The 26,332-nt window shown below is 38.2% G+C and overlaps 1 protein-coding gene across 2 annotated transcripts in view; it reads left to right on the top strand.

Annotated features, from left to right (window-relative positions):
• HDGFL3 (HDGF like 3) overlaps window positions 1-26,332 on the top strand; it is a 77,349-nt gene that overhangs the window by 44,998 nt on the left and 6,019 nt on the right. For both annotated transcript variants that reach the window (XM_058542558.1, XM_058542559.1), the window contains exons 2-5: window positions 9,855-9,931; window positions 15,090-15,228; window positions 15,571-15,729; window positions 20,305-20,451. In XM_058542558.1, coding sequence (XP_058398541.1) covers window positions 9,855-9,931; window positions 15,090-15,228; window positions 15,571-15,729; window positions 20,305-20,451 — 522 coding nt within the window. The remainder of the gene's footprint in view (window positions 1-9,854; window positions 9,932-15,089; window positions 15,229-15,570; window positions 15,730-20,304; window positions 20,452-26,332) is intronic.

Genomic DNA, 26,332 nt, shown 5'->3' with positions numbered 1-26,332 from the left:
AACACCCCACTTACATCAATGGGTAGATCGCCCAGACAAAAAGTCAATAAAGAAATAGCAGACTTAAATGAAAAACTGGACGAGATGGACCTAGTAGACATATACAGAGCACTCCATCCAAAAACAGCTGACTACACATTCTTCTCAAGCGCACATGGAATGTTCTCTAGGATAGACCATATGTTGGGAAATAAAGCAAGCCTCAATAAATTTAAGAAGATTGAAATCCTAACAAGCATCTTTTCAGACCATAATGCTATGAAACTGGAAATGAACCACGAAAAAAAAACTGGGAAAGTGACAAAAATGTGGAGATTAAACAACATGCTACTGAACAACCAATGGATCATTGATGAAATTAAAGGAGAAATCAAAAACTATCCGGAAACAAACGAAAATGATAATATGCCATATCAAACCATATGGGATACAGCAAAAGCGGTCCTGAGCGGTAAACTCATAGCGATACAAGCCCACCTTAAGAAACAAGAAAAAGCCCAAATAGGTAACCTTAAATTACACCTAACAGAACTAGAAAAAGAAGAACAAACAAAGCCCAAAGTCAGCAGAAGGAGAGAAATAATAAAAATCAGAGCAGAAATAAATGAAATTGAGACCAAAAAAACAGTAGAAAGGATTAATGAAACAAAGAGTTGGTTCTTTGAGAAGATAAACAAAATCGACAAACCCTTAGCCAGGCTTCCTAAGAAAAAAAGAGAAAAGGCTCAAGTAAATAAAATTAGAAATGAAAGAGGAGAAATTACAATGGATACCACGGAAATACAGAGGATTATAAGAGAATACTATGAAAAATTAAATGCCAACAAATTGGACAATCTAGAAGAAATGGATAAATTCTTAGACTCATACAACCTCCAAAAACTGAACCAAGAAGAAATGGAGAATCTGAATAGACCAATCACAAGTAAAGAGATTCAAATAGTAATCAAAAACCTCCAAAAAAATAAAAGTCCAGGACCAGATGGCTTCTCTGGTGAATTTTACCAAATATTCAAAGAAGATTTAATACCCATCCTTCTCAAACTATTCCAAAAAATAGAGGAAGATGGAACACTTCCTAAATCATTATATGAGGCCAACATCACCCTGATACCAAAGCCAGACAAAGACAATACAAAGAAAGAAAATTACAAGCCAATATCGCTGATGAACATTGATGCAAAAATCCTCAACAAAATATTGGCAAACCAAATACAGCAATACATTAAAAAGATCATACACCATGATCAAGTGGAATTTATACTAGGGATGCAGGGATGGTTCAACATCTGCAAATCAATCAACGTGATACATCACATCAACAAAACAAAGAAGAAAAACCACATGATCATCTCAATAGACGCAGAGAAGGCATTTGACAAGATACAACATCCATTTATGATAAAAACTCTCAGTAAAGTGGGAATAGAAGGAAAGTACCTCAACATAGTAAAGGCTATTTATGACAAACCCACAGCCAACATCATACTCAACGGGGAAAGACTGAAAGCCATTCCTCTGAGAACAGGAACGAGGCAGGGCTGCCCACTCTCACCACTCCTGTTCAACATAATACTGGAGGTTTTGGCCAGAGCAATTAGGCAAGAAAAAGGAATAAAAGGAATCCAAATAGGTAACAAAAAAGTGAAACTCTCACTATTTGCAGATGACATGATTGTATATATAGAAAACCCTAAAGAACCTGTTGGAAAACTATTAGAAACAATCAACAACTACAGCAAAGTTGAGGGTATATAATCAATCTACAAAAATCAGTTGCATTTCTGTATGCTAATAATGAACTAACAGAAAGAGAGCTCAAAAAGATAATACCATTTGCAATTGCATCAAAAAGAATAAAATACCTAGGAATAAATCTTACCAAGGTGGTGAAGGAGCTGTACAATGAGAACTACAAGACATTATTGAAAGAAATCCATGATGACATAAAGAAATGGAAAGATATCCCATGCACGTGGATTGGAAAAATGAACATAGTTAAAATGTCTATATTACCTAAAGCAATCTACAGATTCAATGCAATCCCAATCAGAATCCCAATGACATTCTTCACAGAAATAGAAAAAAGAATACTAAAATTTATACGGGGCAACAAAAGATCCCGAATAGCTAAAGCAATCCTAAGAAAAAAGAACAAAGCAGGAGGCATCACAATTCCTGACTTCAAAAGATAGTACAAAGCAATAGTAATCAAAACAGCATGGTACTGGTACAAAAACAGACACACAGATCAATGGAACAGAATTGAAAGCCCAGAAATAAAACCCCACATATGCGGACAGCTAATTTTCAACAAAGGTGCTAAGAACATACAATGGAGAAAGGAAAGTCTCTCCAATAAATGGTGTTGGGAAAACTGGACAGCCACATGCAAAAGAATGAAAGTGGACCATCTGCTATCGCCATTTACAAAAATTAACTCAAAATGGATCAAAGACCTGAAGGTGAGACCTGAAACTATAAAACTCATAGAAGAAAATATAGGCAACACACTATTTGACGTTGGTCATAAAGGAATCTTTTCGGGTGACATGCCTACCCAGACTAGGGAAACTAAAGAAAAAATAAACAAGTGGGACTTTATCAGATTCAAGAGCTTCTATAAGACAAATGAAACCAGAATCAAGATGAACAGACAACCCACCAGCTGGGAGAGAATATTTGCAAAACATACATCTGTCAAGGGGTTGATCTCCATAATATATAAAGAACTCACACAACTGAACAACAAAAAACAAACAATCTGATCAGAAAATGGGCAGAGGAAATGAACAGACACTTCTCCAAAGAAGATATACAGATGCCCAATAGGCACATGTAAAGATGTTCCACATCACTAATCATCAGGGCAATGCAAATCAAAACAACACTAAGATACCACCTCACGCCCATTAGAATGGCTATAATCACCAAGACAAAAAACAACAAGTGTTGGAGAGGATGTGGAGAAAGAGGAACCCTCATATGCAGCTGGTGGGAATGCAATCTGGTGCAGCCTCTATGGAAAACGGTATGGAGATTCCTCAAAAACTTAAAAATAGAGATGCCCTATGACCCAGCCATCCCATTACTGGGAATCTATCCAACGAACCTGAAATCAACAATCCAAAGAGGCTTATGCACCCCTATGTTCATTGCAGCATTATTCACTGTAGCCAAGAAGTGGAAGCAACCTAAGTGTCCCTCGACTGACGATTGGATTAAGAAAATGTGGTATATATATACAATGGAATACTATTCAGCCATAAAAAAAGACAAAATCATCCCACTTGCAACAACATGGATGGGCCTGGAACGTATTATGTTAAGTGAAATAAGCCGGAAAGAGAAAGACAAACACTGTATGATCTCACTCATATGTGGAATATAAACCAACACACGGACAGAGAGAACTGTACTGTGGTTACCAGGGGCAGTGGGGGTAGGGGGTGGGCACAAGGGGTGAAGGGAGTCATATATATGGTGATGGACAAACAAAAATGCACAACCCAAAATTTCACAATGTTAAAAACCATTAAAACATCAACAACAAAAAAGAGAGATCATACACCATGATCAAGTGGGATTTATTCCAGGGATGCAGGGGTGGTCAACATCCACAAATCCAACAATGTGGTACACTCCATCAACAAAATGAAGAATAAAAATCACAGGATCATCTCAATAGATGCAGAGGAAGCATTCAACAAGATACAGAATCCATTTATGATAAAAACTCTCAATAAAATGGGTAGAGAAGGAAAGTACCTCAACATAATAAAGGCCATATATGACACACCCACAGCTAACATCATACTCATTGGAGAAAAACTGAAAGCTATCCTCCTAAGAACAGGAACCAGACAAGGATGCCCACTTTTGCCACTCTTATATAACAGTATTGGAAGTCCTAGCCAAAGTAGCCAGGCAAGAAAAAGAAATGAAAGGGTTCCAACCTGGAAAGGAAGAAGTAAAACTGTCACTATTTGCAGGTGACATGATTTTATATAGAGAAAATCCTTAAAAATCCACCAAAAAACTATTAGAAATAATAAATAAATACAGTAAAGTTGCAGGATACAAAATCAGCATACAAAAATCAGTTGCGTTTCTATACACTAACAACGAAGTAGGAAAAAGAGAAATTAAGAATACATTGCCGGGCCAGCTCCGTGGCTTAGCGGTTGAGTGCGCGCGCTCCGCTGCTGGCGGCCCGGGTTCGGATCCCGGGCGCGCACCGACGCACCACTTCTCTGGCCTCGCTGAGGCCACGTCCCACATGCAGCAGCTAGAAGGATGTGCAGCTATGACATGCAGCTATCTACTGGGGCTTTGGGGGAAAAAATAAATTAAAAAAAAAAAAAAAAGAATACATTGCCTACAAAAACAGACACATAGATCAATGGAACAGAATTGAAAGCCCAGAAATAAAACCACATATATATGGACAGCTAATCTTTGACAAAGGAGCTAAGAACATATAATGGAGAAAGGAAAGTCTCTTTAATAAATGGTGTTGGGAAAACTGGATAGCTTCATGCAAAAGTGAAAGTAGACCATGATCTTTCACCATACACAAAAATGAACTCAAAATGGATTAAAGACTTGAAGGTAAAATGTGAAACCATAAAACTCCTAGAAGAAAATATAGGCAGTACACTCTTTGACATCACTCTTAGAAGTATCTTTTTGAATACCATATCTACTCCAGCAAGAGAAACAAAGGGAAAATAAACAAATGGAACTTCATCAGACTAAAGAGCTTCTGCAAGGCAAGGGAAACTATGAACAAAACCAAAAGACAACCTACCAACTGGGAGAAGATATTTGCAAATCATATATCCGACAAGGGGTTAGTCTCCAAAATATATAAAGAACTCATACAACTCAACAACAACAAAAAACAACCCAATCAAAAAATGGGCAGAGGATATGGACAGACGTTTTTCCAGAGAAGATATACGGATGGCCAACAGGCACATGAAAAGATGTTCAGCGTCACTAATCATCAGGGAAATGCAAATCAAAACTACAATGAGATATCACCTTACACCTATTAGAATGGCTATAATTACCAGGACAAAAAATAACGAATGTTGGAGAGGATGTGGAGAAGCGGGAACCTTCATACACTGTTGGTGGGAATGCAAACTATTACAGCCATTATGGAAAACAGTATGGAGATTTCTTAAAAAATTGAAAATCGAAATACCATATGACCCAGCTATTCCACTACTGAGTATTTATCCAAAGAACACGAAAACATGAATGCATCAAGATATGTGCACCCCTATATTCGTTGCAGCATTATTCACAATAGCCAAGACTTGGAAACAACCTAAGTGCCCATCAAGGGATGAATGGATAAAGATGTGATACACACACACACACACACACACACACACACACACAATGGAATACTACTCAGCTATAAAAAAAGATGAAATCTTGCCATTTGCGACCACATGGATGGACCTTGAGGGTATTATGCGAAGTCAAATAAGTCAGACAGAGAAAGTCAAATACTGTATGGTCTCATGCATAAATAGAAGATAAAAACAACAACAAGAAACTAACTCGTAGATACAGAGATTAGATTGGTGGTTTCCAGAGGGGAAGGGGGCGTGGAAGAGGAGAGTGAGAGGGGTGACAGGGCACGTGTGTATGGTGATGGATGGTAATTAGTCTTTGGGTGGTGAACATAAGGTGGTCTACACAGAAATCAATATATAATGATGTATACCTGAAATTTATATAATGTTATAAAGCAATGTTACTTCAATTTAAAAAAATGCGTCTGAGCTAACAGTTTCCTTGACAAGGGTTTTTCTTAAAAGGCCACCATATTTAATATGGTATAGTACTCCTTTAATAAAAATAGAAATTTTGACATTTTATACATTTTTTTTAAATGTTAGGAAAACAAATGTGCAGTGATGTATTTTTGCAATCTCAGTGCAAAAATCCTGCAGATTTAGGGAGACTTAGGTTAATCACAAGAAACAAAGGCAAGCTATCAACAGGAACCACAGCAAGAGGATGAAATGTCTTATAATGAATATCAAAATCAGCTGGAGACTTCTTAAAACACTGATTTGGGGGCTTAACCCCCAAAGTGAGTCAGTTGGTCTGTATTCTGGACTGAGAACTGGCATTTTTGATGAGTTCCCAGGTGACACTGATGGTGAAGGTCCAGGGATGAAACTCGAAGGACAAGTTTTCTAGGAAACATGAGGGTGCTTCCCTCCAGGCCCCAAGACCATGGTGCTGTAGAGTTGTAGACGCCTAGGGGTAGAGCTTCAGTTTATCCCCTCTGTGTCTTTGCAGTGAACAGAGAAGACAAAGAACAATAACAACAAGGACACTATATTTAAAGTATTCTATAGTCACTTTTTTATTTCCTGAGGTTCTTTTGTTTCTTTAGATAAGATTTTTGTAAGTCTTATTAGTATCTATAAACCAATAAAAACAGAGCTCTTTTAAGAAGTTTATATCTAATTTTTTAATACCCTTTCCAGAAATAGGACAATGTTTCAAACTCACACAAGGAGGGGTAAAGTCTCTCTCAAGTATAGACACACAGAGAGCTTGTAGCTTCAGGTCTAAAACTTTAGCTACAGGTTGAAGGAAACACAAAATGCCCTCACTGATCTGGATCTCAAAGGGCTTTTCTTTCCAGTAGAAGCAAGACATAGTCTTCTACAAACCAAAAGACTAATGTACCAGATTCTTTTCCATGTCACACCCAAAAAACAGTAGGTCTTCATCATCCTGTTATGGGGAATAACACTGGCTATGTGCAAACCAGAATCATAACCAAACATAGCCAAGAACCAGAAACAAAAGTAAAAATACAAAGTCAGGAAAACAGAAACAGTAGAAAAACAAAAACTCTGAAGATCAAGTTCTGTTGCCACTGGTATTCACTCTAGGAGCCAAAAAAAAAAAACCAGTTCCTGAGAGGTGCACTCTTTAATTGGTTCAGGAAGGTGTGTCCACTTGAACAACTTAGTATAATTCCAAAATTGTCAAAGTATAATTTTCAAAAAAGTTAAAAATAAGACTCTCAATAAAATATAATGAGTGCATGTCAACACATTATTTAACACCTTTATGAGGGAACCAGCATGATGATAAGGCCAGTTACTCTTTTTGACAATATCTATTACAGGGAGCTTGAACTCAAACACTCAGAGGGGCCAGGCAAGCAATGTAAATAAGGAAAGCGGACATTTACAACATTATCTGGAGAGTAGTGGGGAGTGTAAGGAACTTGAGAGCTCATACCTTATCTAAAGGTGGCAACTGTTGATCATCTTCAGCTAATTGTTGCCTTGTGGGAATATAAGCTTAGTGTTGCTTATCCCTATCTTCAATATTTTTTTCAGAGAAGCTATTAATCTGGATTTTAATGTAAGTCTTCCAGTTTTAAAGCATTGCTAACTAATTCAGTCTTTAAAAAACACTGTATGAGCCAAACAACACATGTCTTCAGGCCAGAAATGGCCCAAGGGCCATCACTTTCCAACTTTTGCAGTAGGTAGTAGTTATATAACATTATAGCGAAGGAAGAGTTTAACCAAAAGTTGTGTTTTTGTTTGAAAGAAAAGTTTTAAAAGATTTTTTTAAATGTTCACTTTCAGTTTTCTCACGAGTAAAAAAAAACGTGATGGTGTTTTGTCAACTAGTAATTCAGTGTCTACCACATACATAAACTTATTCATTTGCATTTTAAGTTCTGTTTTTTGTTGATTTAAAATATATTCATCTTCTGGACATCTGTTTCACAACAGTATGAATATTCTTAACACTAAACTGTACATTCAAAATAGTTAATTTTTATGTTTTTTTACCACAATTATATATACATATAATTGAATATATATTGAGTTTATTCAAAATGGAATTATTTGTTTTAAATTGTCTTTGTGGTATAGTATTGAATGTAATACATACAAGGTTTTGTTTTGGTTTTTTTTTGTGAGGAAGATCAGCCCTGGGCTAACATCCCTGACAATCCTCCTCTTTTTGCTGAGGAAGACCGGCCCTGAGCTAACATCTATTGCCAATCCTCCTCCTTTATTTTTTTCCCTTTTTCTCCCCAAAGCCCCAGTAGACAGTTGTATGTCATAGTTGCACATCCTGCTAGTTGCTGTGTGTGAGACGCCACCTCAGCATGGCCCGACAAGTGGTGCATCGTTGCGCGCCCAGGATCCGAACCCAGGCCGCCGGTAGTGGAGCATGCGCACTTAACCGCTAAGCCACGGGGCCGGCCCCATACAAGGTTTTCACAGAAATCCGTATAGTAGGTAACAGGAAAGCCTGGAGACAAGGAGATATTTTGAAAGGCTGCTATAATGGCCTTGTCAGAAGATCATAAGAACTTGAATAAGGGAACCGAATATAGTAATGGGAATGGTGATCAATTTGCGAGACATTTCAGGAACTGAATTGGCAGAATTTGGTGAAAAATTGAATATGGAGCTTGAGGAAATAATAAAAAGATTAACGTTTCTTTCTTGGTAACAGTATACCAATAATTAAAATAGGAAACAACAAATTCACAGAAAATTGGTTCAGTTTTAGACAAGCTATGAAATTTCAGGACTAAAGGAAACCTAAAGGTTGCCTAGTGCAACCATCTCATTTTATACATGTGAAAGTCAAGGTCTCAAGAGATTAAATTAAGTGATACCTTCGATATCACAATTTAAATCAGAAGCAGGACTTAACTACAAGTTTCTAGGTTCAAAGGCCATCTTTTCTCAGTACACCAGAGCCTCTGCTCTGTGATACACGAATTGGTTCAGTTCAGAGATGAACTTGTGATGGTGTAGTAACCTTCAGGCTGTTGCCATATGTTTGTTAAGAAGGCCTGCATATTTCAAGAGACTGGATACCAGACCTTTTTTTCTGGCTCTCTAAAGTACAAGTCTGCCTCTTATCGGATTTGTAAACTTTTCTTTAGTTTAAGCTGTTTGTAGGACCTGTAAATGGAAATCATTTGTAGACGTTTGTGATTTAATGCCCAGAGTTCAAAGGAAAGGTTGAGACTACAGGTGGAGATTTGGGAGTCAAGGACCATATCTTGAAACATTCTGGGGAGTAATGTATAAGTAACTGTATAACATTCTAAGGATTTGGACTTTATCCTATTAGAGGTTCTCAACCTCAGCTGTATGTAAGAATTGGTAGGTCTGGGGACCGGCTGAAGTATCTTTATTTTTAAAAAGCTCCGGAGGTTTCAGAGGCATAACTAGGAATGCTGTAAGCAGTGAGAAGCTGTAGGATTTGAAGCAGGGAAGTGAAATAAACAAATGCGCATTTTAAAAGGTAATTCTAGCTTAACTGGGCGGGAGAGAGGCTTGCAGTAGTCTAGGCAAGAGATATCTTTTAATGACTACGTAATATTTCATCGAGTTAATTTTCCGTAATTCTTCTGTCTTGCAACACTTATGTTTCTGGGTGGGTGTGTGTGTGTGTGTGTAAAATTCACTATTATCCCCAAAAAGTGCATCTTTCTGTTTCTTTTTTTGTTATTCTTTTTAATTATTTCACTAGAACAGATTCCTAGGAGTAATTCTATTCAGTTGAAGGAAATGAGTCGTTTTGGCTCCTGATTATGTATTACCATATGGTTATAACCAATTTACAGTGTTACTCTCCATGTCATGGGCCAAATATGACCTTAAGAATCATTTTGTAAGGTTCAAGAAAAGAAAAACTACTGGGATTTTGATTAAAGTAATTTTATTTTGAAATTAGCAATAAATTATCAGAACAATGGTTATATCGTGTTATGCTATTTTACATGATTTAACTCAATATTTAATAACTAAATTTATCCTTAATAGATTGATGAACTTCCAGAGGGAGCTGTGAAGCCTCCAGCAAACAAGTATCCTATCTTCTTTTTTGGCACCCATGAAACGTAAGTCAACAAAACAACTTGAAGTTTCAACAGCTCTAATTTGACTCTGCTAGACTACATTGTTTATAGATGATCTATGGATATGCTTTTAAAAATCATCATAATCAATTATATAAAATTACCAAGCTCAATAATGTGTTTTTCTTAGTGTAAAGATTTTTCATTCATTTTGCCTTTGAATGTCATTTCTGGTTCTGTTTAAATGTTGGGCATCACCCAGAAGTCTCCTTTAGGACACTTTTAAGTCCTGGGGTGATCCCCTTACCACTCCCAGTAATTTCTTTTGTAGCTCTTATATATTTCCCTTAGGGAAATTTCTTCCATTCATATTTCACAGAACAAAGTTATATACTCTTAGGCTCTTTCAATTTGTTGGACCCTGAAGCAAACATATAACCTTTTTAAGGTTTTCTAGTTGTGTTGGTTAGAGTACAGGCTAAACTGTTGAATAAAGGAACCTGAAAATACAGCATCTCAAATAATATAGAAGTTTCTCTCTTCCTTTTGAAACAATCTAGAGATAGGCAGATAGGTGAAGGTGGGTAGACTACTCTGCTCTAGGGACCCAGGTTCCTTCTTCATGTTGTCCTGCCATTCCCTGGAGTGTTGCCCTTGTCTGCTTATTTAAAAAAAAACAAAAGCGGGCCGGCCCCGTGGCTTAGCGGTTAAGGGCGCGCACTCCGCTGTTGGCGGCCCGGGTTCGGATCCCTGGCGTGCACCGACGCACCGCTTCTCTGGCCATGCTGAGGCCGCGTGTCACATACAACAACTAGAAGGATGTGCAGCTATGACATACAACTGGCTACTGGGGCTTTGGGGAGAAAAAAGGAGAAAGATTGGCAATAGATGTTAGCTCAGAGCCGGTCTTCCTCAGCAAAAAATGAGGAGGATTAGCATGGATGTTAGCTCAGGGCTGATCTTCCTCACCAAAAAAAAACAAAAAAACAAAAAAACAAAAACTGGCTTAGCAACACCTGTGCATCTTTCAGGTGGAGAGAAAGGGAGAAAGAGAAGAGGTGAAGAACAAGTAACTTCCCTGTAAGGAAATGACAAGGAAGTTGCATACATCACTGCCACTTGCATTCTTTCCAGTGGCAAAAACTTGGTCATGTGGCCACATCCAGCTGTAAGGGAAGCTGTGAAACATAGTCTCTAGCTGGGCAACTCTAATGGGAGGAAAAACTGGAAGGAGTAATCCATTAATAAAAGAAAGAAGAAGATAATGGATACTAGGGGACAGCTGGCAATGTTGACACACTTAAGAATGTATATGGTTAATTACGACAGGTACACAAATGGCATAGGAATTGCATATGTGGGGAAAAGCTAAAAACTATCACAAAATCTTATAGGTCTTCAAATTCAGAGTCACTCCTTATGTTCATTTGAATGTTAGTAGAGCCAGGCGTGAACTTTTTCTTAGCCTGCTGTCTCTGCCACTGACATCTTCCTCATTCTCATCTTGAAAGAGAGCTAGCCAGGAGAGGGCCCTTAAGACATATTTCTTTCTTGTCTTCATATGAAAAATAGTTGTGTTTCTCTTAGGAAGTTAGTTTTATTTTCTTTGTTTTTTTTTTTTAATCTAATAGACACTGTGGACTATGCAACTTACCATGTTTTTCCTCCTTAGAGAGGTTGCTAGAAAGCTTAGGAATAAATGTTTTACCTTTAATAAGTGCATAGGGCTCTGTGATACATATTTTTGTATTTGCCTCGTTCCTGCCTCCATTTTATTTCTATGCCATTATTTTGCTTTTTCTTTAGGACCTGTTTCCAAGTGATCTGGTTGTATTTCTGGGACAAGGCAGAATTTAATAAACAGGATTATCACATTTCCACTATATACACCCAATCAGTTGTTTACTAACATTATATGGTTACTTTCATTCACTTAGTAAACATTTTTTGGCATTCTTTAAGGCATTGGAAATAAAGAGATGCCATTAAAGAGCTTGCCACCTGGTGTATTGCTGGTGAATGTAACAGATCATTCTAGTGAACATTGTGAAGGATTTTACAGAGCTGTTTCTTATAGCATCCTTAATATAAGTCAATGGCATCATTCCAAGACTCCATTCAGTAAAAGAAGTTCTACCAAAGAGCAGCATAGTACGGTCCATATGTGAGTTTTTTGCTGGTTTGATCATCTAGAGGTAGATTTTAAAACATCTAGAGGTGAATGAACTTCAAAAACCCTGCCATAACATTGTTTCAGCTGAATATTTACTTGATACTGGGTGTCCTTGAACCTAAGATTATATGCCCTGGCAAGTACCTAATGTTCAACCTCTTCGTGAAGGCAGAGTCATGTGGATGTTGCTTAGCACAGTGCCGGGCCCATGGTAGGTGTTTAAAAAAAACAGCTATTGAATGAATTAAAATTAATTAAATGAAATAAATGAAAGGGGGAAAAACCATGTGAAAGGTGAGGAATTTAACAAGAAAGCTGTGTGCAGGTCAGCCAAAGGAGCACCCTTAGGCAGGACTAGAATTTTCCTCAGAACATGGCTTTGAATCTGTTCTAATGCCTAGACAGATAGGTGAATGGAGCCCCAAGTTCTTCTGCTCCATATAACTTAACCTTAGTTAACTACTAACCCCAGTAGTTTTAGTCTGGACAATTTTCAAGGCAGCCTTGGCCAGGAAAAATAAAACCATCGTCCTTAGAGCATGTAATTTTGAACAATTTTATTTTCTGGCCTACCTTTTAATAAGATTTGTAAAACATGCAGCAAACTTAACCAACTGAGAGGGCATTTGATTTGTGGAATTATCTATAATCCAGGGAAAAACAAGGTTGTCTATCAAAAGTAAGAACTTGTTTTAAAATAGTTCCTTCAGAGTCCCTCTTTCTGGCAACAGTTAGCATGGCCAATTGAACCATTAACCCTGCCGCCTGTGGCGTGATTAAAGTACAGGCAAGCTCTGGTTATCATCAATAGCTGTGATGTGAACCTTGGGCAGCTTAGCCCACAGTTAATTCCTATACATAGAGTCAAAGTCTGGAAAAAGGTCAAAAGCCACAGTCTAATAATAATTCATGACAAATTTCTCTAAAAGTAAAATCACGATACCCAAAGTCCATTTATTTCTCATGTTCAGTTTGTTGAGCAAGACGCTGACATGCTTTTGATTAAAATGTCTAGTAACCTAATAAACTATGTCTGGATTCACTGAGATGGAATCATACTGACTGACCAATTAAAGGTGAACAATCAAGGAAGGTTTAGTGATGGGGGTGGGTCAGAAAGCTTCCTCAGGTGTTTTTATCAATTTGAAGTTTTTGATCAGCTAGGCAATGTGAAGGATCAGTACTAAGACCTAGTCAGAAATGGAATTTACAAAGATCAACAGTAAACTATTAACCTATAGTCTCAAAGCTTTCAATATCATCTCTGCTGATAATTTCCAAATATATATCTCCAGCTCAGACCTTTCCCCTGAATTCCAGAATCACCTCTCCAGCTGCCTACTTGACATCTTCATTTGGATATCTGACCAGGATTTCAAACTTAACGTCCAAAACTGAGCTTTTCATCCGCAAACCTTGTTCTCTCAAAAATCTTTCCATTTCAGTATCAATTCCATTCTTCTAATTTCTAAGTCTAAAACTTCGGAGATATCCTTAACTCCACCCTTTTTCTCACATGCCATATCCAGCCCATCAACAAATCATCTTGGCTCTTTCTTGAGAATGAATTCAGAATCCAACCACTTCTCACCAACGGCACTACTTACACCCTGTCCACATCACTGTCATTACTTCAATAGCCTATTAGTCTCTCTGCTTCTACCCTGGTACCCTCTTCTTCAGTCTCTTTTCAGCACAGCAGCCAAAGGATCCCATTGAAACATAAATTGTCGCTTCTCAAAACCTTTCATGATTTCCCATCTGACTCAAAGCTTTTATAGTGGCCTCCAACGCCCTGCATAATCTGTGCCCCCACCCTGTTACCTCTCTGACCTCTTCTCATACTGCTTTTCCTCCACTCATTCCGCTCTAGCCACACTGGCCTCTTCATTTCTTAAACACACTAGGCATCCTCCCACCTAAGGGCCTTTTTGTACTTGTTCTTCCTTCAGTCTGCTCTACTCTTCCGCAAGGAAGTGCATGGGTTGTTCCTTCACCTCCTCTAGTTCTTAGATATTCCCTCTTCAGTGAGGCCTTCCTTGATCTGTATATCTAAAATTGTAAAATCCACCCCAAGTCCTTGCCATCCCCTTTCTCTGCTTTATTTATTTAATTTTTTCTAGCAAAAAATACTATGTATTTTATTTATTTATCTTTTTTATTGTCCAAACCCCTACCCCCTAGAATGTATACTCCATGAGGATAGAGATGTTCATCTCTTCCCTACAGAATCCCCAGCACCTAGAATAGTGCCTGAGACATTATAGATGATCAGTCAAATTTGTTGAATGAATGAATAAATGAATCTTAGTTTGAAATGTAAGCTTCATGGATATCAGCTGGGATGTGGGCCTCCACCATCTCATTTACCAGGTTAACAGCATAGATAATAATGCTGAAAACTCTGGTTTGAATGCTTGAATCTATTAGTGAGCCCCAGGATTTATTCTAACTTATTTTCTTTTCATGGTTTTGATTAATTTAGGATAAGGTTTAAATTGGATAAGATTCTATCTAGTTTGCCACTTCTGATTTTTTTATTGCTTAGTGCCTCATTAAACACTAATATAATTTTTTAATTTATGGAAATAATAGTGAATAAATATACTAATTTGGTATATGGTGTTAAAATCATTTTTGTAATCTAGTGTTTCTATTTTTACTGTAAATCTCACAAAAGCTTCACCTATAGAAGATTAGCATAGATAAGTCTTAGTTTAAAATGATTTAAGTGGTCAAAGTAGACATCTTTAAAACTACTTGTGTAACTAAAAATCAATTTCAAAACAAAAAAATTGTAATTTAAAATTAAATCAAAGTAGCACAATGTAGGGTTGCTGGCTTATATAACCAGCTAACCATTTTTTCTGCCTTGAAGTATATATGTAAAACATCTTGTGGTAGGTGGGTTTATACTTTTAATTTTTTTACTAAAATATGCTCTGACACTTTAGTTGATATTGATATTAAAAATATCTTACATTTGAAGATCAGAGTATCAATTCTATTTCTAATGTATCTCTGCAGTGCATTTCTAGGTCCCAAAGACCTTTTTCCCTATAAGGAATACAAAGACAAGTTTGGAAAGTCAAATAAACGGAAAGGATTTAATGAAGGATTATGGGAAATAGAAAATAACCCGGGAGTAAAGTTTACTGGATACCAGGTAATGGTTTACTTCATTGTCACTTGCTATATCTCATTTCTTTGGTTTTAACTCTTTTTTTGGATCTGTCTTATATATCCTTTCTACTAATAGTTACCCTCCATCCATTTGAAGTCAGGATTGTTTTTGGGTCCAATAGCATTTGGAGTAAATGTAATTCTATTACCCAAGAGGGTTCAAGTAAAGTGGTCACTGGAAAATTGAGGTTGACAGCCCCTTATTTTGAAAATCTTAAGAGTAAGCTGAACCCTTTCAAATTAGAATAGAATGATTCTTGTCACAGTCTATGTTCTTTGCTATTTTTTCAAAAATGTAATTAGCTAATATTTTATTATTTCTTAGGCAATTCAGCAACAGAGCTCTTCAGAAACTGAGGGAGAAGGCGGAAATACTGCAGATGCAAGCAGTGAGGAAGAAGGTGATAGAGTAGAAGAAGATGGAAAAGGCAAAAGAAAGAATGAAAAAGCAGGCTCAAAACGGAAAAAGTCATACACTTCAAAGGTTACTGAGAAACTTTCCCCATTGTTATTAATGTTATATGCATATTCATTAAAAGTTTTTAGATTATCTTTAATTCATTCATTGGGCACATAGAAATATACTAGTTGTGTGGAGCCTCTGCCTTTAGAGACAATAATATAGCCGAGGGGAGTAAGACGGATAACCTTAGATGTGAGGGCAACTGGCTATTGACTCTTCAGGGCTGATTCGGCCCTGAAAATACCACCTTCTCAGTTGGAGGAGGACTATTCTTTAGTCAAGGATATAAGAGGAGGTATGCCTCCTGCAACCAGATGAGCTCTGAAGAATTTAGCTATATAGAACACTCAGAACGATTCAGGACCGTGTCTATGTACTATACATGTAAATATAAAGATATACTCTTACTTGTCTTTCTGCTTTAAAGAATGTGCTTTAGCTCTTTATTTGTTCAGTTCTCATTTTCTGATCACCTGTTCTATGTCAGACATTTGTACTGGTTACAGTGGTGAGCAAATCCAACTCCATCCCTAGCGTCATATAACTTACAATACAGTGGGTCGGGGAGGAGGGCGGAACACAGAGTAAACAAGCAAATAATAAATATAAATTGTGAACGGACTATGAAGGAAATGAATGGGAGCAGAGAATGACAGACTAAGGGTACCTACTTTAGATAGAGTGACCAGACCTTTCTGAAAAGGCAAAGTTTATGCTGAGACCCAAAAGGCAAGTGTGGGAGGAGGAGCCATGTGTGGCAGAGCAGCAGAGCTCTGAGGCAGGGAGGGGTTTGGCATGTCCTGAATTGAAAGAAGGCAGGTGTGATTGGAGAATCATGATGAAGAGGAAGAGTCAGGCAAAGGCTAAATAATGGAGACTTGTATGCCACATTAAGGAGTTTGGATTTTATTCCAAATTTAGCAATAATTTATTGAAGGTTTTAAACAAAAGAGTGACATGATCCTAGATTTACAAATTAGGTTTTTCATACAGGAATTCAGAAATACAATTGAAAAAACTATGAGATTGTGAAAATTGTTCACCTTTTAGAAACTGAAAGCAACATAAATGATCTTTGAAGACCAAAGATTTGTTTCACTATAATTGGTCTGTCACTCAACTGAATACTTGGATAAATTACCTCCATTTAGATTCTGGTATTTAGTGGCTGGATATATTTAGGAAACTCTTTAAAAACAAGTATAAAGAGTTTATCAGGCTATCAACATTTTATTTTACAGTCTAAAAAATCCACTTAACTGGATCCACCTAGTTAAAATTGTATGAATACATATTACTTCCTGTGCACCTAGTGAAAAACAGTATTTCTCTTGGATGGGAATAAAGTTTGCAAATAACAACAAAATAATTAGAATTTTCCCCATAAGACTGTATCTTCCATTGCAGTCATTTTTAAGCTGAATTTCTTTTAGCATTTTGGACTTCACTCAAACACCCAATTTAATTGATTTTATTTAATTTACGATTGCCTGCTGAGCTTCTGTGTAATGTGTTGTACCACCGTAAATTATCTAAGCTACCTAAGATAGCCAAGGTATTTAGTAGTGTGGATATGTGGCTTTTAAATGTCATTATTTCATTGCTTGGTATGAAGACCAGAAGTAATAGGCCTTATACCTGGGGTGGATTTACAATTTAAAGCAGTGAAGGGGTAAAAACAAACTTTACTTACTTACTTACTAAGGCTTATCTATTTTTTTTTTTTTCCTGTGAGGAAGATCAGCCCTGAGCTAACATCTGCCAATCCTCCTCTTTTTGCTGAGGAAGACTAGCCCTGGGCTAACATGCATGCCCATCTTCCTCCACTTTATGTGGGACGCCGCCACAGCATGGCTTGACAAGCAGTGTATCAGTGCACTCCCGAGATCCGAACCAGTGACCCCCAGGCCACCACAGCAGAGTGCGCACGCTTAACCACTTGCGCCACTGGGCCAGCCCCAAGGCTTATCTATTTTAAATTAAAGGATCATGTCCTTCGCTTAAAGGATCATGTCCTTCGCTTTCTTTCAAGATCACAACTTTCATGATCACTTAAGAACTATGATTTTTTGTTTTTAATATCAACAGAGTAACCTGTTAAAACAGCGGTTCTCAGGGCCAGCCCCGTGGCTTAGTGGTTAAGTGCATGCGCTCCACTACTGGCAACTGGGGTTCGGATCCCAGGCACGCACCGACGCACTGCTTGTCCGGCCATGCTGAGGCAGCGTCCCACATACAGCAATTAGAAGGATGTGCAACTATGACATACAACTATCTACTGAGGCTTTGGGGAGAAAAAGGAAAGAAAAAAAAAGGAGGAGGATTGGCAACAGATGTTAGCTCAGGGCTGGTCCTCCTCAGCAAAAAGAGGAGGATTGGCATGGATGTTAGCTCAGGGCTGATCTTCCTCACAAAAAGAAAAAAACAGCGGTTCTCAAACTTTCACATGCTCAGGATTACCTGGAGGGCTTGTTAAAACACATATTGCTGCGCCTCACCACCCCCCGCCCCAAATTTCTATTTCAGTAGGTCTAGGGTGGGGTCTGAAAATTCAGTTTCCAGATGAGACTGATGCTGCTGATCTGGGAACCATCTTAAGAGAAGCACTTACCTGGCATAACCTTTTTCTCTTTCTTCCCAGATGTGTCCTTTTTGTTGATTGTGGTGATCTTTTTTACATCTATCTCTTGAAGTCGAATAATCTTCTTTGCCACTAAAAACCAATGGTTCACAAACTTTTTTGACTGCAGTCAACCTACCCAGTTAGGTAGAGGGAAAGGTCCTACATCCCCTCTATCTCACCTAATTCCATTTTGCTGTGAAAAAAAAGTTCAGTAATCATAATGAAAAGCCATAGTACAAACATATTTGAGAGAGATTTTGTATATATCTTTTTAGCAGTAAGTGTATGGATGATTCATATGTGAGCCATAACAGATACTGAAAAATTATAGGTCAAAAATATTTTGCCTGAAAATTATTTACTGTATAAAGTAGGGCTAATCAACAAACTACACTGATGATGATGCTAAACCACTAGTAATCTGAGTTAAAAAACAAAGATGGCAGCAATTGGACACAGCCAATTCAAGACCACATTGATGAAACAGATGAAGGGTCCTTCCCCAAAATTACAGGAATTGGCGATGATCTGAATATGCACAGTAAGAGCTTTTTGCTAGGTTACCAAATATAGCTTGGCAGCCAGATTTCTTAGTAGAATACTGAATGTGACTCTTTAACAAAACTCTAGTAATGCCCTAATTCTAGTCCATGTACACCAAATTATAATATTTATAAACTCACTTGTATGGTTACTCATAAGTGTCTTTTGTAAGCTTCATAAATTTTAGGGAGTTGTGCATTATTATCTATAAGAACTCCAAGTCAAAGACTATTATTTGAGAATTACTGTATAAAGCAGTTACTACATTTCAATAATTACTGTATTTACTAGGAGAATAAAAAGTGTTTCACTTTTTATATTGTCATACTTGATCTTAACTTTAGATACTCCACATTTGGATTTAAATCCCTTCTTTCCCTTCGTGTAAAAGGTAAAAATGACCTCATTTTAAACTGACATTTTGGGCTTGGTTGGTAATTTTAGTTAAGTAAAATACAAGCAATGTAATTCAATATTCTATCACATAGCTAGAAGATATTTTCTCTTTGGAAGTTGCATTTTAAAATATCGATTGTCTGAAGAAGCTCCAGTTTGCTAATTCATTTCTGAAAGACCAGAAGTGACTTGGCTAAATCAGTTTTGCCTTGGCTGTTATTTGCCATGTGCTTAAAGATTCTTAAAATTCCTCAAAAAGGAAATATTAGTGAAATGCTACATTTTACTTTCTTAAAGGTGCACAGTGGGGACAACTTTTGATAATTTTAATGCTGTTCTGCAAAGCAACTCTGGCTGTGAACTATACTTGTATTTTCATCTTCCTATAGAGTTTATCGTGATTTAAAATGCAAGATGATAAGAAAAAAGGGCTAGTTCACCATATGGCCTTGGGTTCTTAAATAACTATCCATAGCGTAAAAGATTCAAGTTAGTTTATATCACATAGTGATATAAAAGTTTTGTCAAGATCATTCCATATATACCATTAACCAAACAGCTTCAACAGGTGTCCCAACATGAGTATAGATATATTATCTTGGATAGTTCACCTCACTTCTCTGGACCTCAATTTCTACTGTAAAATGTTGGGGAAAGAGGAGATAACCTTTAGGATGCCTACTAGCTCTGTAGCCTTCCCAAGGTCCATCCAGCTATATTTATTCATATTGACAGCGTTTTGGGTACAAGAATCTTTATTTTTTGCTTTTAACAACACACTACTGGAAAGAACTAAAGGGTCATCTGGTCCACCTCTACTTCCTTTCCAGCTGGTTAGACTGAGGCCCAGTGAGGTGAAATGACTTGTCCAAGGTCACCTAGCTCAGACTTGGCACACTGCATATTATATCAGTATATCCTGTAACAAGCCACAAAGACTGGTTGTAGGTCAGCTGCTTCTGTATTTCTCACTTACACTTGTACATTTGGATTTCTACTTTTGACTATAATTTTTAACTTGTCCAAACATTTAGAAATCCTCTAAACAGTCGCGGAAATCTCCAGGAGATGAAGATGACAAGGACTGCAAAGAAGAGGAAAACAAAAGCAGCTCTGAAGGTGGAGATGGCGGCAATGACACAAGAAACACAACTTCAGACTTGCAGAAAACCAGTGAAGGGGTAAGGATATGTGTGTAATTTCTCTTATCGTCTATTAACTTAGAAGACATTTTGCTTCAGAATCAGGATCCATATCTTAGCATTAGTAAATGTTGTTTTAGTAAGCGGAGAAATATTCTCGACCTGATGTATATACCCACTCTCAGCTCCTGAATAAGTGATTAGATGCTTAGAGTCTGAGAATAAAAGATAGCCAGGTGAGAATTACACCTGCCTATCAGTTTGGAACTCTATGAACAGGTTTATTCTTTTTTAAACAAACTTCAGGGGCCTGCCCAGTGGCACAAGTGGTTAAGTGCGCGCGCTCCACTGTGGTGGCCCGGGGTTCACCGGTTCAGACCCCGGGCACGCACCAACGCACTGCTTGGCAAGCCATGCTGTGGCGGCGTCCTATATAAAGTAGAGGAAGATGGGCACGGATGTTAGCCCAGGGCCAGTCTTTCTCGGCAAAAAAAAAGAGGAAGATTGGCAGATGTTAGCCCAGGGCTGATCTTCCTCACACACACAAAAAAATAATAACCTGTAAAATATATTATTATTACTCTTCTGTAAAATTCTGGTTTCAGCTGAGTTCTTATCTGTTCTTATCGGTACTATTTACCTCTCAGCTCTCTCCTCCTTCATCCAGTTATCCATAATTACTCACAAGTTATTAGGATACTAATTGTTCCCTTATTCCTCTCACTCAGCTCAGCTTTACTCTCCTTTGCTTGTCTTCCTTCTCTTGACCTCTTTCCAGTAAATTAGTCCTCTGTCATTACCTTTGCCTGCAGCCCTCCCAGGGATACAGTCCTGCCAACAGTCACTGAAGGCTTGAGTACCTGACTCATTTGATTTCTTTTTATCCCACCTGGTACCTTCATCCCAGGTAGCTTCAATATGCATATAGCAAAAACTCCCGCGACTTCTCTCCCCGTTGCTGCCAAACTCATTTCTAGCTGCACTTCACTTCCTGTGACAGAAGAAGAGATAGTCTACACCCTTAATACCCAGAGTGTAGTCTGTGGACAAGAAGCATCAGCATCACCTGGGAGCTTGTTAGAAATGTAGATTTTTAGGCCCAACCCCAGACTTACTGAAACAGAATCTATATTTTAACTAAACCCCCAGGTCATTCATATGCACGTTAAAGTTTGAGAAGCATTAATCTCCACCTTTCTATTGCTGGGGTCCAGAAGATCATCTCCTCCTACTTCCTCCAAGGCCACACCCAGTCAGTTGTCCCCTTTCTCTCCTATACCTTAATCTTCTTTTCCACTGGCTCCTTCCCCACTGCCTGTAAACAGTATCAGGTATCCCTTAACCTTAAAGATACCTCCTTTCCCCCATATATTCTGTTCTTTCCAACTTTCTCTTCATCTCTAAACTAAAAGAATTCTCTTTTCTCCCAGTGTCCATTTCTTCACCTTCTACTCATGCCTTAACCCACTGCACTCTTATGTCGTCTTTGACCATTTCATTGAAATTGCTCTTATAAAGGTCCCTAGTGATCCTCTCATTGCCAAATCCAGTGTCTCCTTTAATCTTTATTTTAACTCTGCAGCATTTAATACCATTAGCCACTTTCTTCTGCTAACTTTGCCTCCAGGTCACCAGTCTCTTCTGTTTCTCTCAGTTCCTTCTCAGTCTCTTTCTAGAGCTCCTTTCTTCAATCTGTCTTGGTGCACTTCTATTCTGAAAGCTTACCCTGTGTCCATCTTATCCACACACATGGTTTTAACTGTTATTTATTACTGATGACTTCTCACCCTGTATCTCTGCATTGTAGATGCATTTTCCTAACTGTTAATGAAACCATTTCTACTTGAATATCTTGAAAGCACCTGAGAAAATAGTTGCTACCAGAAGTAGCAACAGCAGCAGAGTCAGAGTAGTAGTGGCTCACATTTTTACTCTGTCACACACTCTGCTAAATGCTATGCACGCATCATCTCATTTCATCCCCACACAAATCCCGGGAGGTAGGTCAGGTATTATCTCCATTTCGTAGCTAGGGAAACTGAGACTGAAAAGACTGGCCCAGGGTCACACAGCTAGTAAGACCCTGAAGGTGAAGCAAGAACCTGAGATCCTTTTATTTTTAACCTGTTTTTAATAATATATTTGTTATATACAAGAGAATATATATATAATATAAAGTAATAAACATAGTATTCTTTTTTCTTTTTTTTTGCTGAGGAAGATTCACCCTGAGCTAGCATCTGTTGCCAGTCTTCCCCTTTATTTATTTATTTATTTTTTTTGCTTGAGGAAGATTAGCCCTGAGCTAACATCTGTGCCAGTCTTCCTCTACTTTGTATGTGGGTCGCTGCCACAGCAAAACAGAGTATTCTAATTAATCCAGTGACCCTACCACTCAACCCAAAAACCAAAACATAACAATAGCTTGTATCTATTTACACGTTCTTCCCCGTCCCATCTTCTTCCTACCCAGAGATGGCCACTAGTGTTGTCTTTATTATTTCCTTTCATTTTCAAAATTCTAGCCCATACGTAACATATGAGTATACAGTTAAATAATATATTGTTTAATTTTGCTGGGTTTTGAGCTTTTTTAAAAATGGTGCCATTTACTCACTTCACTTCCAAGATTCCTTCATGTGGTTACGTGTAGAGTAGGTTTTTTTCACTGCTGTGTAATACTCGGTTTTATGAGTATACCACAATTTATTTACCCAGCCTCCTATTGGTGGACATTTTGGCTGTTTCCAGCTTTTTGCAATTATGAACTGTGTTGCTGTGAACAGTCTCATATTTGTCTCCTAGTGCACATATGCACAAGTTTCTTTAGGTATGTAAACTAGAACTAGGCATGCTGAGTCATGAGTATGGTTTTTAACTTTACAAGATAATGCCAAATTATTTTCCTAAGTAGTTGGACCAATTTACACTCCCAAGATCAGTGTACAAGCTTTCTGTGACTAACTTGGCATTGTCACACTTAAAAATTTTTGCCTATAGTGAGTGTACATTATAGTCTTAATTTGCAATACTTAGATTAATAATGAGGTTGAACTTCTTTTCATATGTTTATTTACCACCATGTTGTGCAGTGCTTCATTTTGGTTTTATGCCCATTTTCCTATTGGTTTTTTCTTCCTTATTGATTTGTAGGACTCCTTTACATAGTCTGGATTCTAAGACGGGTGGTCACATGCATTGCAGATATCTTCTCCAAGTTTGTGGCTTTTTTCCTATTGGTTTTTTCTTCTTTATTGATTTGTAGGCCTCCTTTATCCTTTACATAGTCTGGATTCTAAGATGTGTGGTCACATGCATTGCAGATATCTTCTCCAAGTTTGTGGCTTATCTATTCAATTTCTTGATGATACCTTTTGGTGAAAAGACTTTCTTAATTTTATTATAGTCAAATGTATCAAACTTTTCTTTTTATTGTTAGCATTTTTCTGTCTTGCTTAAGAAATCTTTTCCTATCTCAAGATCAGAAAGATATTCTCGTATATTTCCTTTTGAAATTGTAAAGTTTTGTTTTTAACATTTTAGTGTTTAATCCATCTGGAATTAATTTTGGTGTATGGTATGAGGTAGGATCCCGTTGCCTTTTTCCCCATAGCATAACAATTTGAACCAGCACCATTTATTAAATAGCTCCTCCTTTCTTCTCTGATCTGCAGTGTCATCTGTCATATGGGTTCTCGATTCTGTTCTGTAGGTTAGTACCATACTTTCTTAATTATAATAGCTTTAATATGGGTCCTGATATCCTGTAGGGCTAGTAGCTGAATCTTAAACTTCTTTTCAAGTACTTAATAGTCATGGTCCAGGATAGAAGGTCAAGAGGGGCTTTTTTTCTTGATGGGAGAATTTATAGCACATATGCTGGTAAGAATGATCCAAATGAGGAATGATCACACAATGATAATGTAAGAAAGAATTGCCAAAGCAGTGCCCTTCAGAAGGCAAGGAGACATAAGATCTAGAGCACATCTGGAGGGGTTACCTTAGTTAATCCATTGGAGTGGGAGGGAAGGCAAAGTGTTTCAGCATAGATACAGGTAAGTGGGTACTTGGGGTGAGAGCTTGTAAAAGTTCTCATCTGATTGCTTCTATTTTCTTAGGAAGCAAGGTCAACATTTGAGAATGAGAACAGGAAGAAGTGTTGGAAGTTTCAAGAGAGAGGAAAAGGGATAAAATAGTCACTTAGAAGAATAGAAGAGTGAATGGACTTGGGAAATGAAGTTGAATTGCCAGGCAGCAGTAAGGGCCCACTTGAGGTTAGTGGTCATGAATTTAAAGTGAGAACAGTTGGGATGGTTCTCTGTTTTTCTCCAGGCATATTCAGTTCTGCAGTCACAGAGAGGCAGAGAATTGAATTTAACTAGAATTGGGGTTTTCCCAGAGAGTAAAGGAGGTTAAAAGCAAGGGAGTTGGGGGGCCGTCCCGGTGGCGCAAGCAGTTAAGTGCGCGTGCTCTGCTGCGGCGGCCGGGGGTTCCCCGGTTCGGATCCCGGGCACGCACCGACGCACTGCTTGGCAAGCCATGCTGTGGCGGCATCCCATATAAAGTGGAGGAAGATGGGTACCAATGTTAGCCCAGGGCCAGTCTTCCTCAGCAAAAAGAGGAGTATTGGCAGATGTTAGCTCAGGGCCAATCTTCCTCACAAAAAAAAAAAAAAAGGCAAGGGAGTTGGGGGGGTGTGTAAGGAAGGGAGCAGTTATAACAATGGACCATGGAATCCAAAATATGTTTGGAGGGAAATAAGGACATGAGGAAGGGGTAGGATCAACAGGTTGTGAGTATCAAAGAATTACTGGAGTTGGAGTACTAGATAAAAGGAGTGAGCTGGAAAGATAAGTGGCGATAGAAGAGTGCAGTCTTTAAACCGGGTTATGGAAGGGTTGCAGTAGTTGCTAATGACAGTGCAGGTGCTACTGGTATTTTGAGTGGGACAAATCTTCACAGTGTGAGTACTGTCCACATCACAGGGCATTTAGTACTTTTGGTCCCTTCCCATTAAATGCCATAGAATCCTCAAGTTCTTATGACAACCTAAAGTGCTCCTATAATTTTGCCAACCAAAATAGTGACTTAAAACAGTATTTGCAAATACTCCCAGTGGTTGAGAATCATTTGTCTAAGAAATAACCATGGGAATGAGTGACTGAGATAGGGTAGAGGACAAGATCTTTGGAGGAGAGCAAGTCAAGGAACTAAGAGGCTAGAGTGTTGGAAAGACAATCTACATCTCAGCAATTATGATATTGAATGACAGTGGGCCAGAGCTAAAATCTTCAAGGAGTCAGGGAGAGTGACCCAGGGAGTCTGGAGATGACTTCAGGGAGGAGGGGTAATGGTTTACAGTATTGTAAAAGCTAGGAGGATTCTTTTTTTCTGGGGAAGGGAGCACAGGGGAGAGGAAGAACAGCCTAGAAATAGTAGTAAAGATCAAGAAGGACATTTTCCCCACATCCAGGGCCAGTAGTACAAGAGCTGTGGCAGAGAAAAGAGCTTCCATTTGAAAGGGTTGCAGGAGAAGCAACAGCACTATCCTCAGGGGAAGCCAGGTTTCGGTGAGAACAAGTTGGTGAGTAGACTATCTTGGAAATGCAAGTTGGGAATGTAGGAGATTTGTTATAATTTCCTAGGGGCCCAGTGGAAGAGATTGAGGAATTGGGCTAGGGAGTGGAGGATGGGAGGGTTTAAGAGAAGAGGTCATAAACAAACATGTACACAGCTGACTGAGGATGAGAGTCCAGGAAGTGACAGATGCTCTGCAGCCCGTCTTGTGGTAACTGAAGTAAGCAAAGATAAAGGGCATAAGGATAAAAAGCTTGATGATCTCAAGACAGATGGTGGTGTTGAGGTTATGAGTATTGGTAGGAAGGAGAGAAGAGATTCTTACAGGAACCCACAGAGTTCT

The sequence above is a fragment of the Diceros bicornis genome, chromosome 5, assembly GCF_020826845.1.
Source record: "Diceros bicornis minor isolate mBicDic1 chromosome 5, mDicBic1.mat.cur, whole genome shotgun sequence".
Lineage (NCBI taxonomy): Eukaryota > Metazoa > Chordata > Mammalia > Perissodactyla > Rhinocerotidae > Diceros > Diceros bicornis.
Note: the sequence above shows the minus strand (reverse complement) of the source record. Positions and strands in the feature narration are given on the sequence as shown.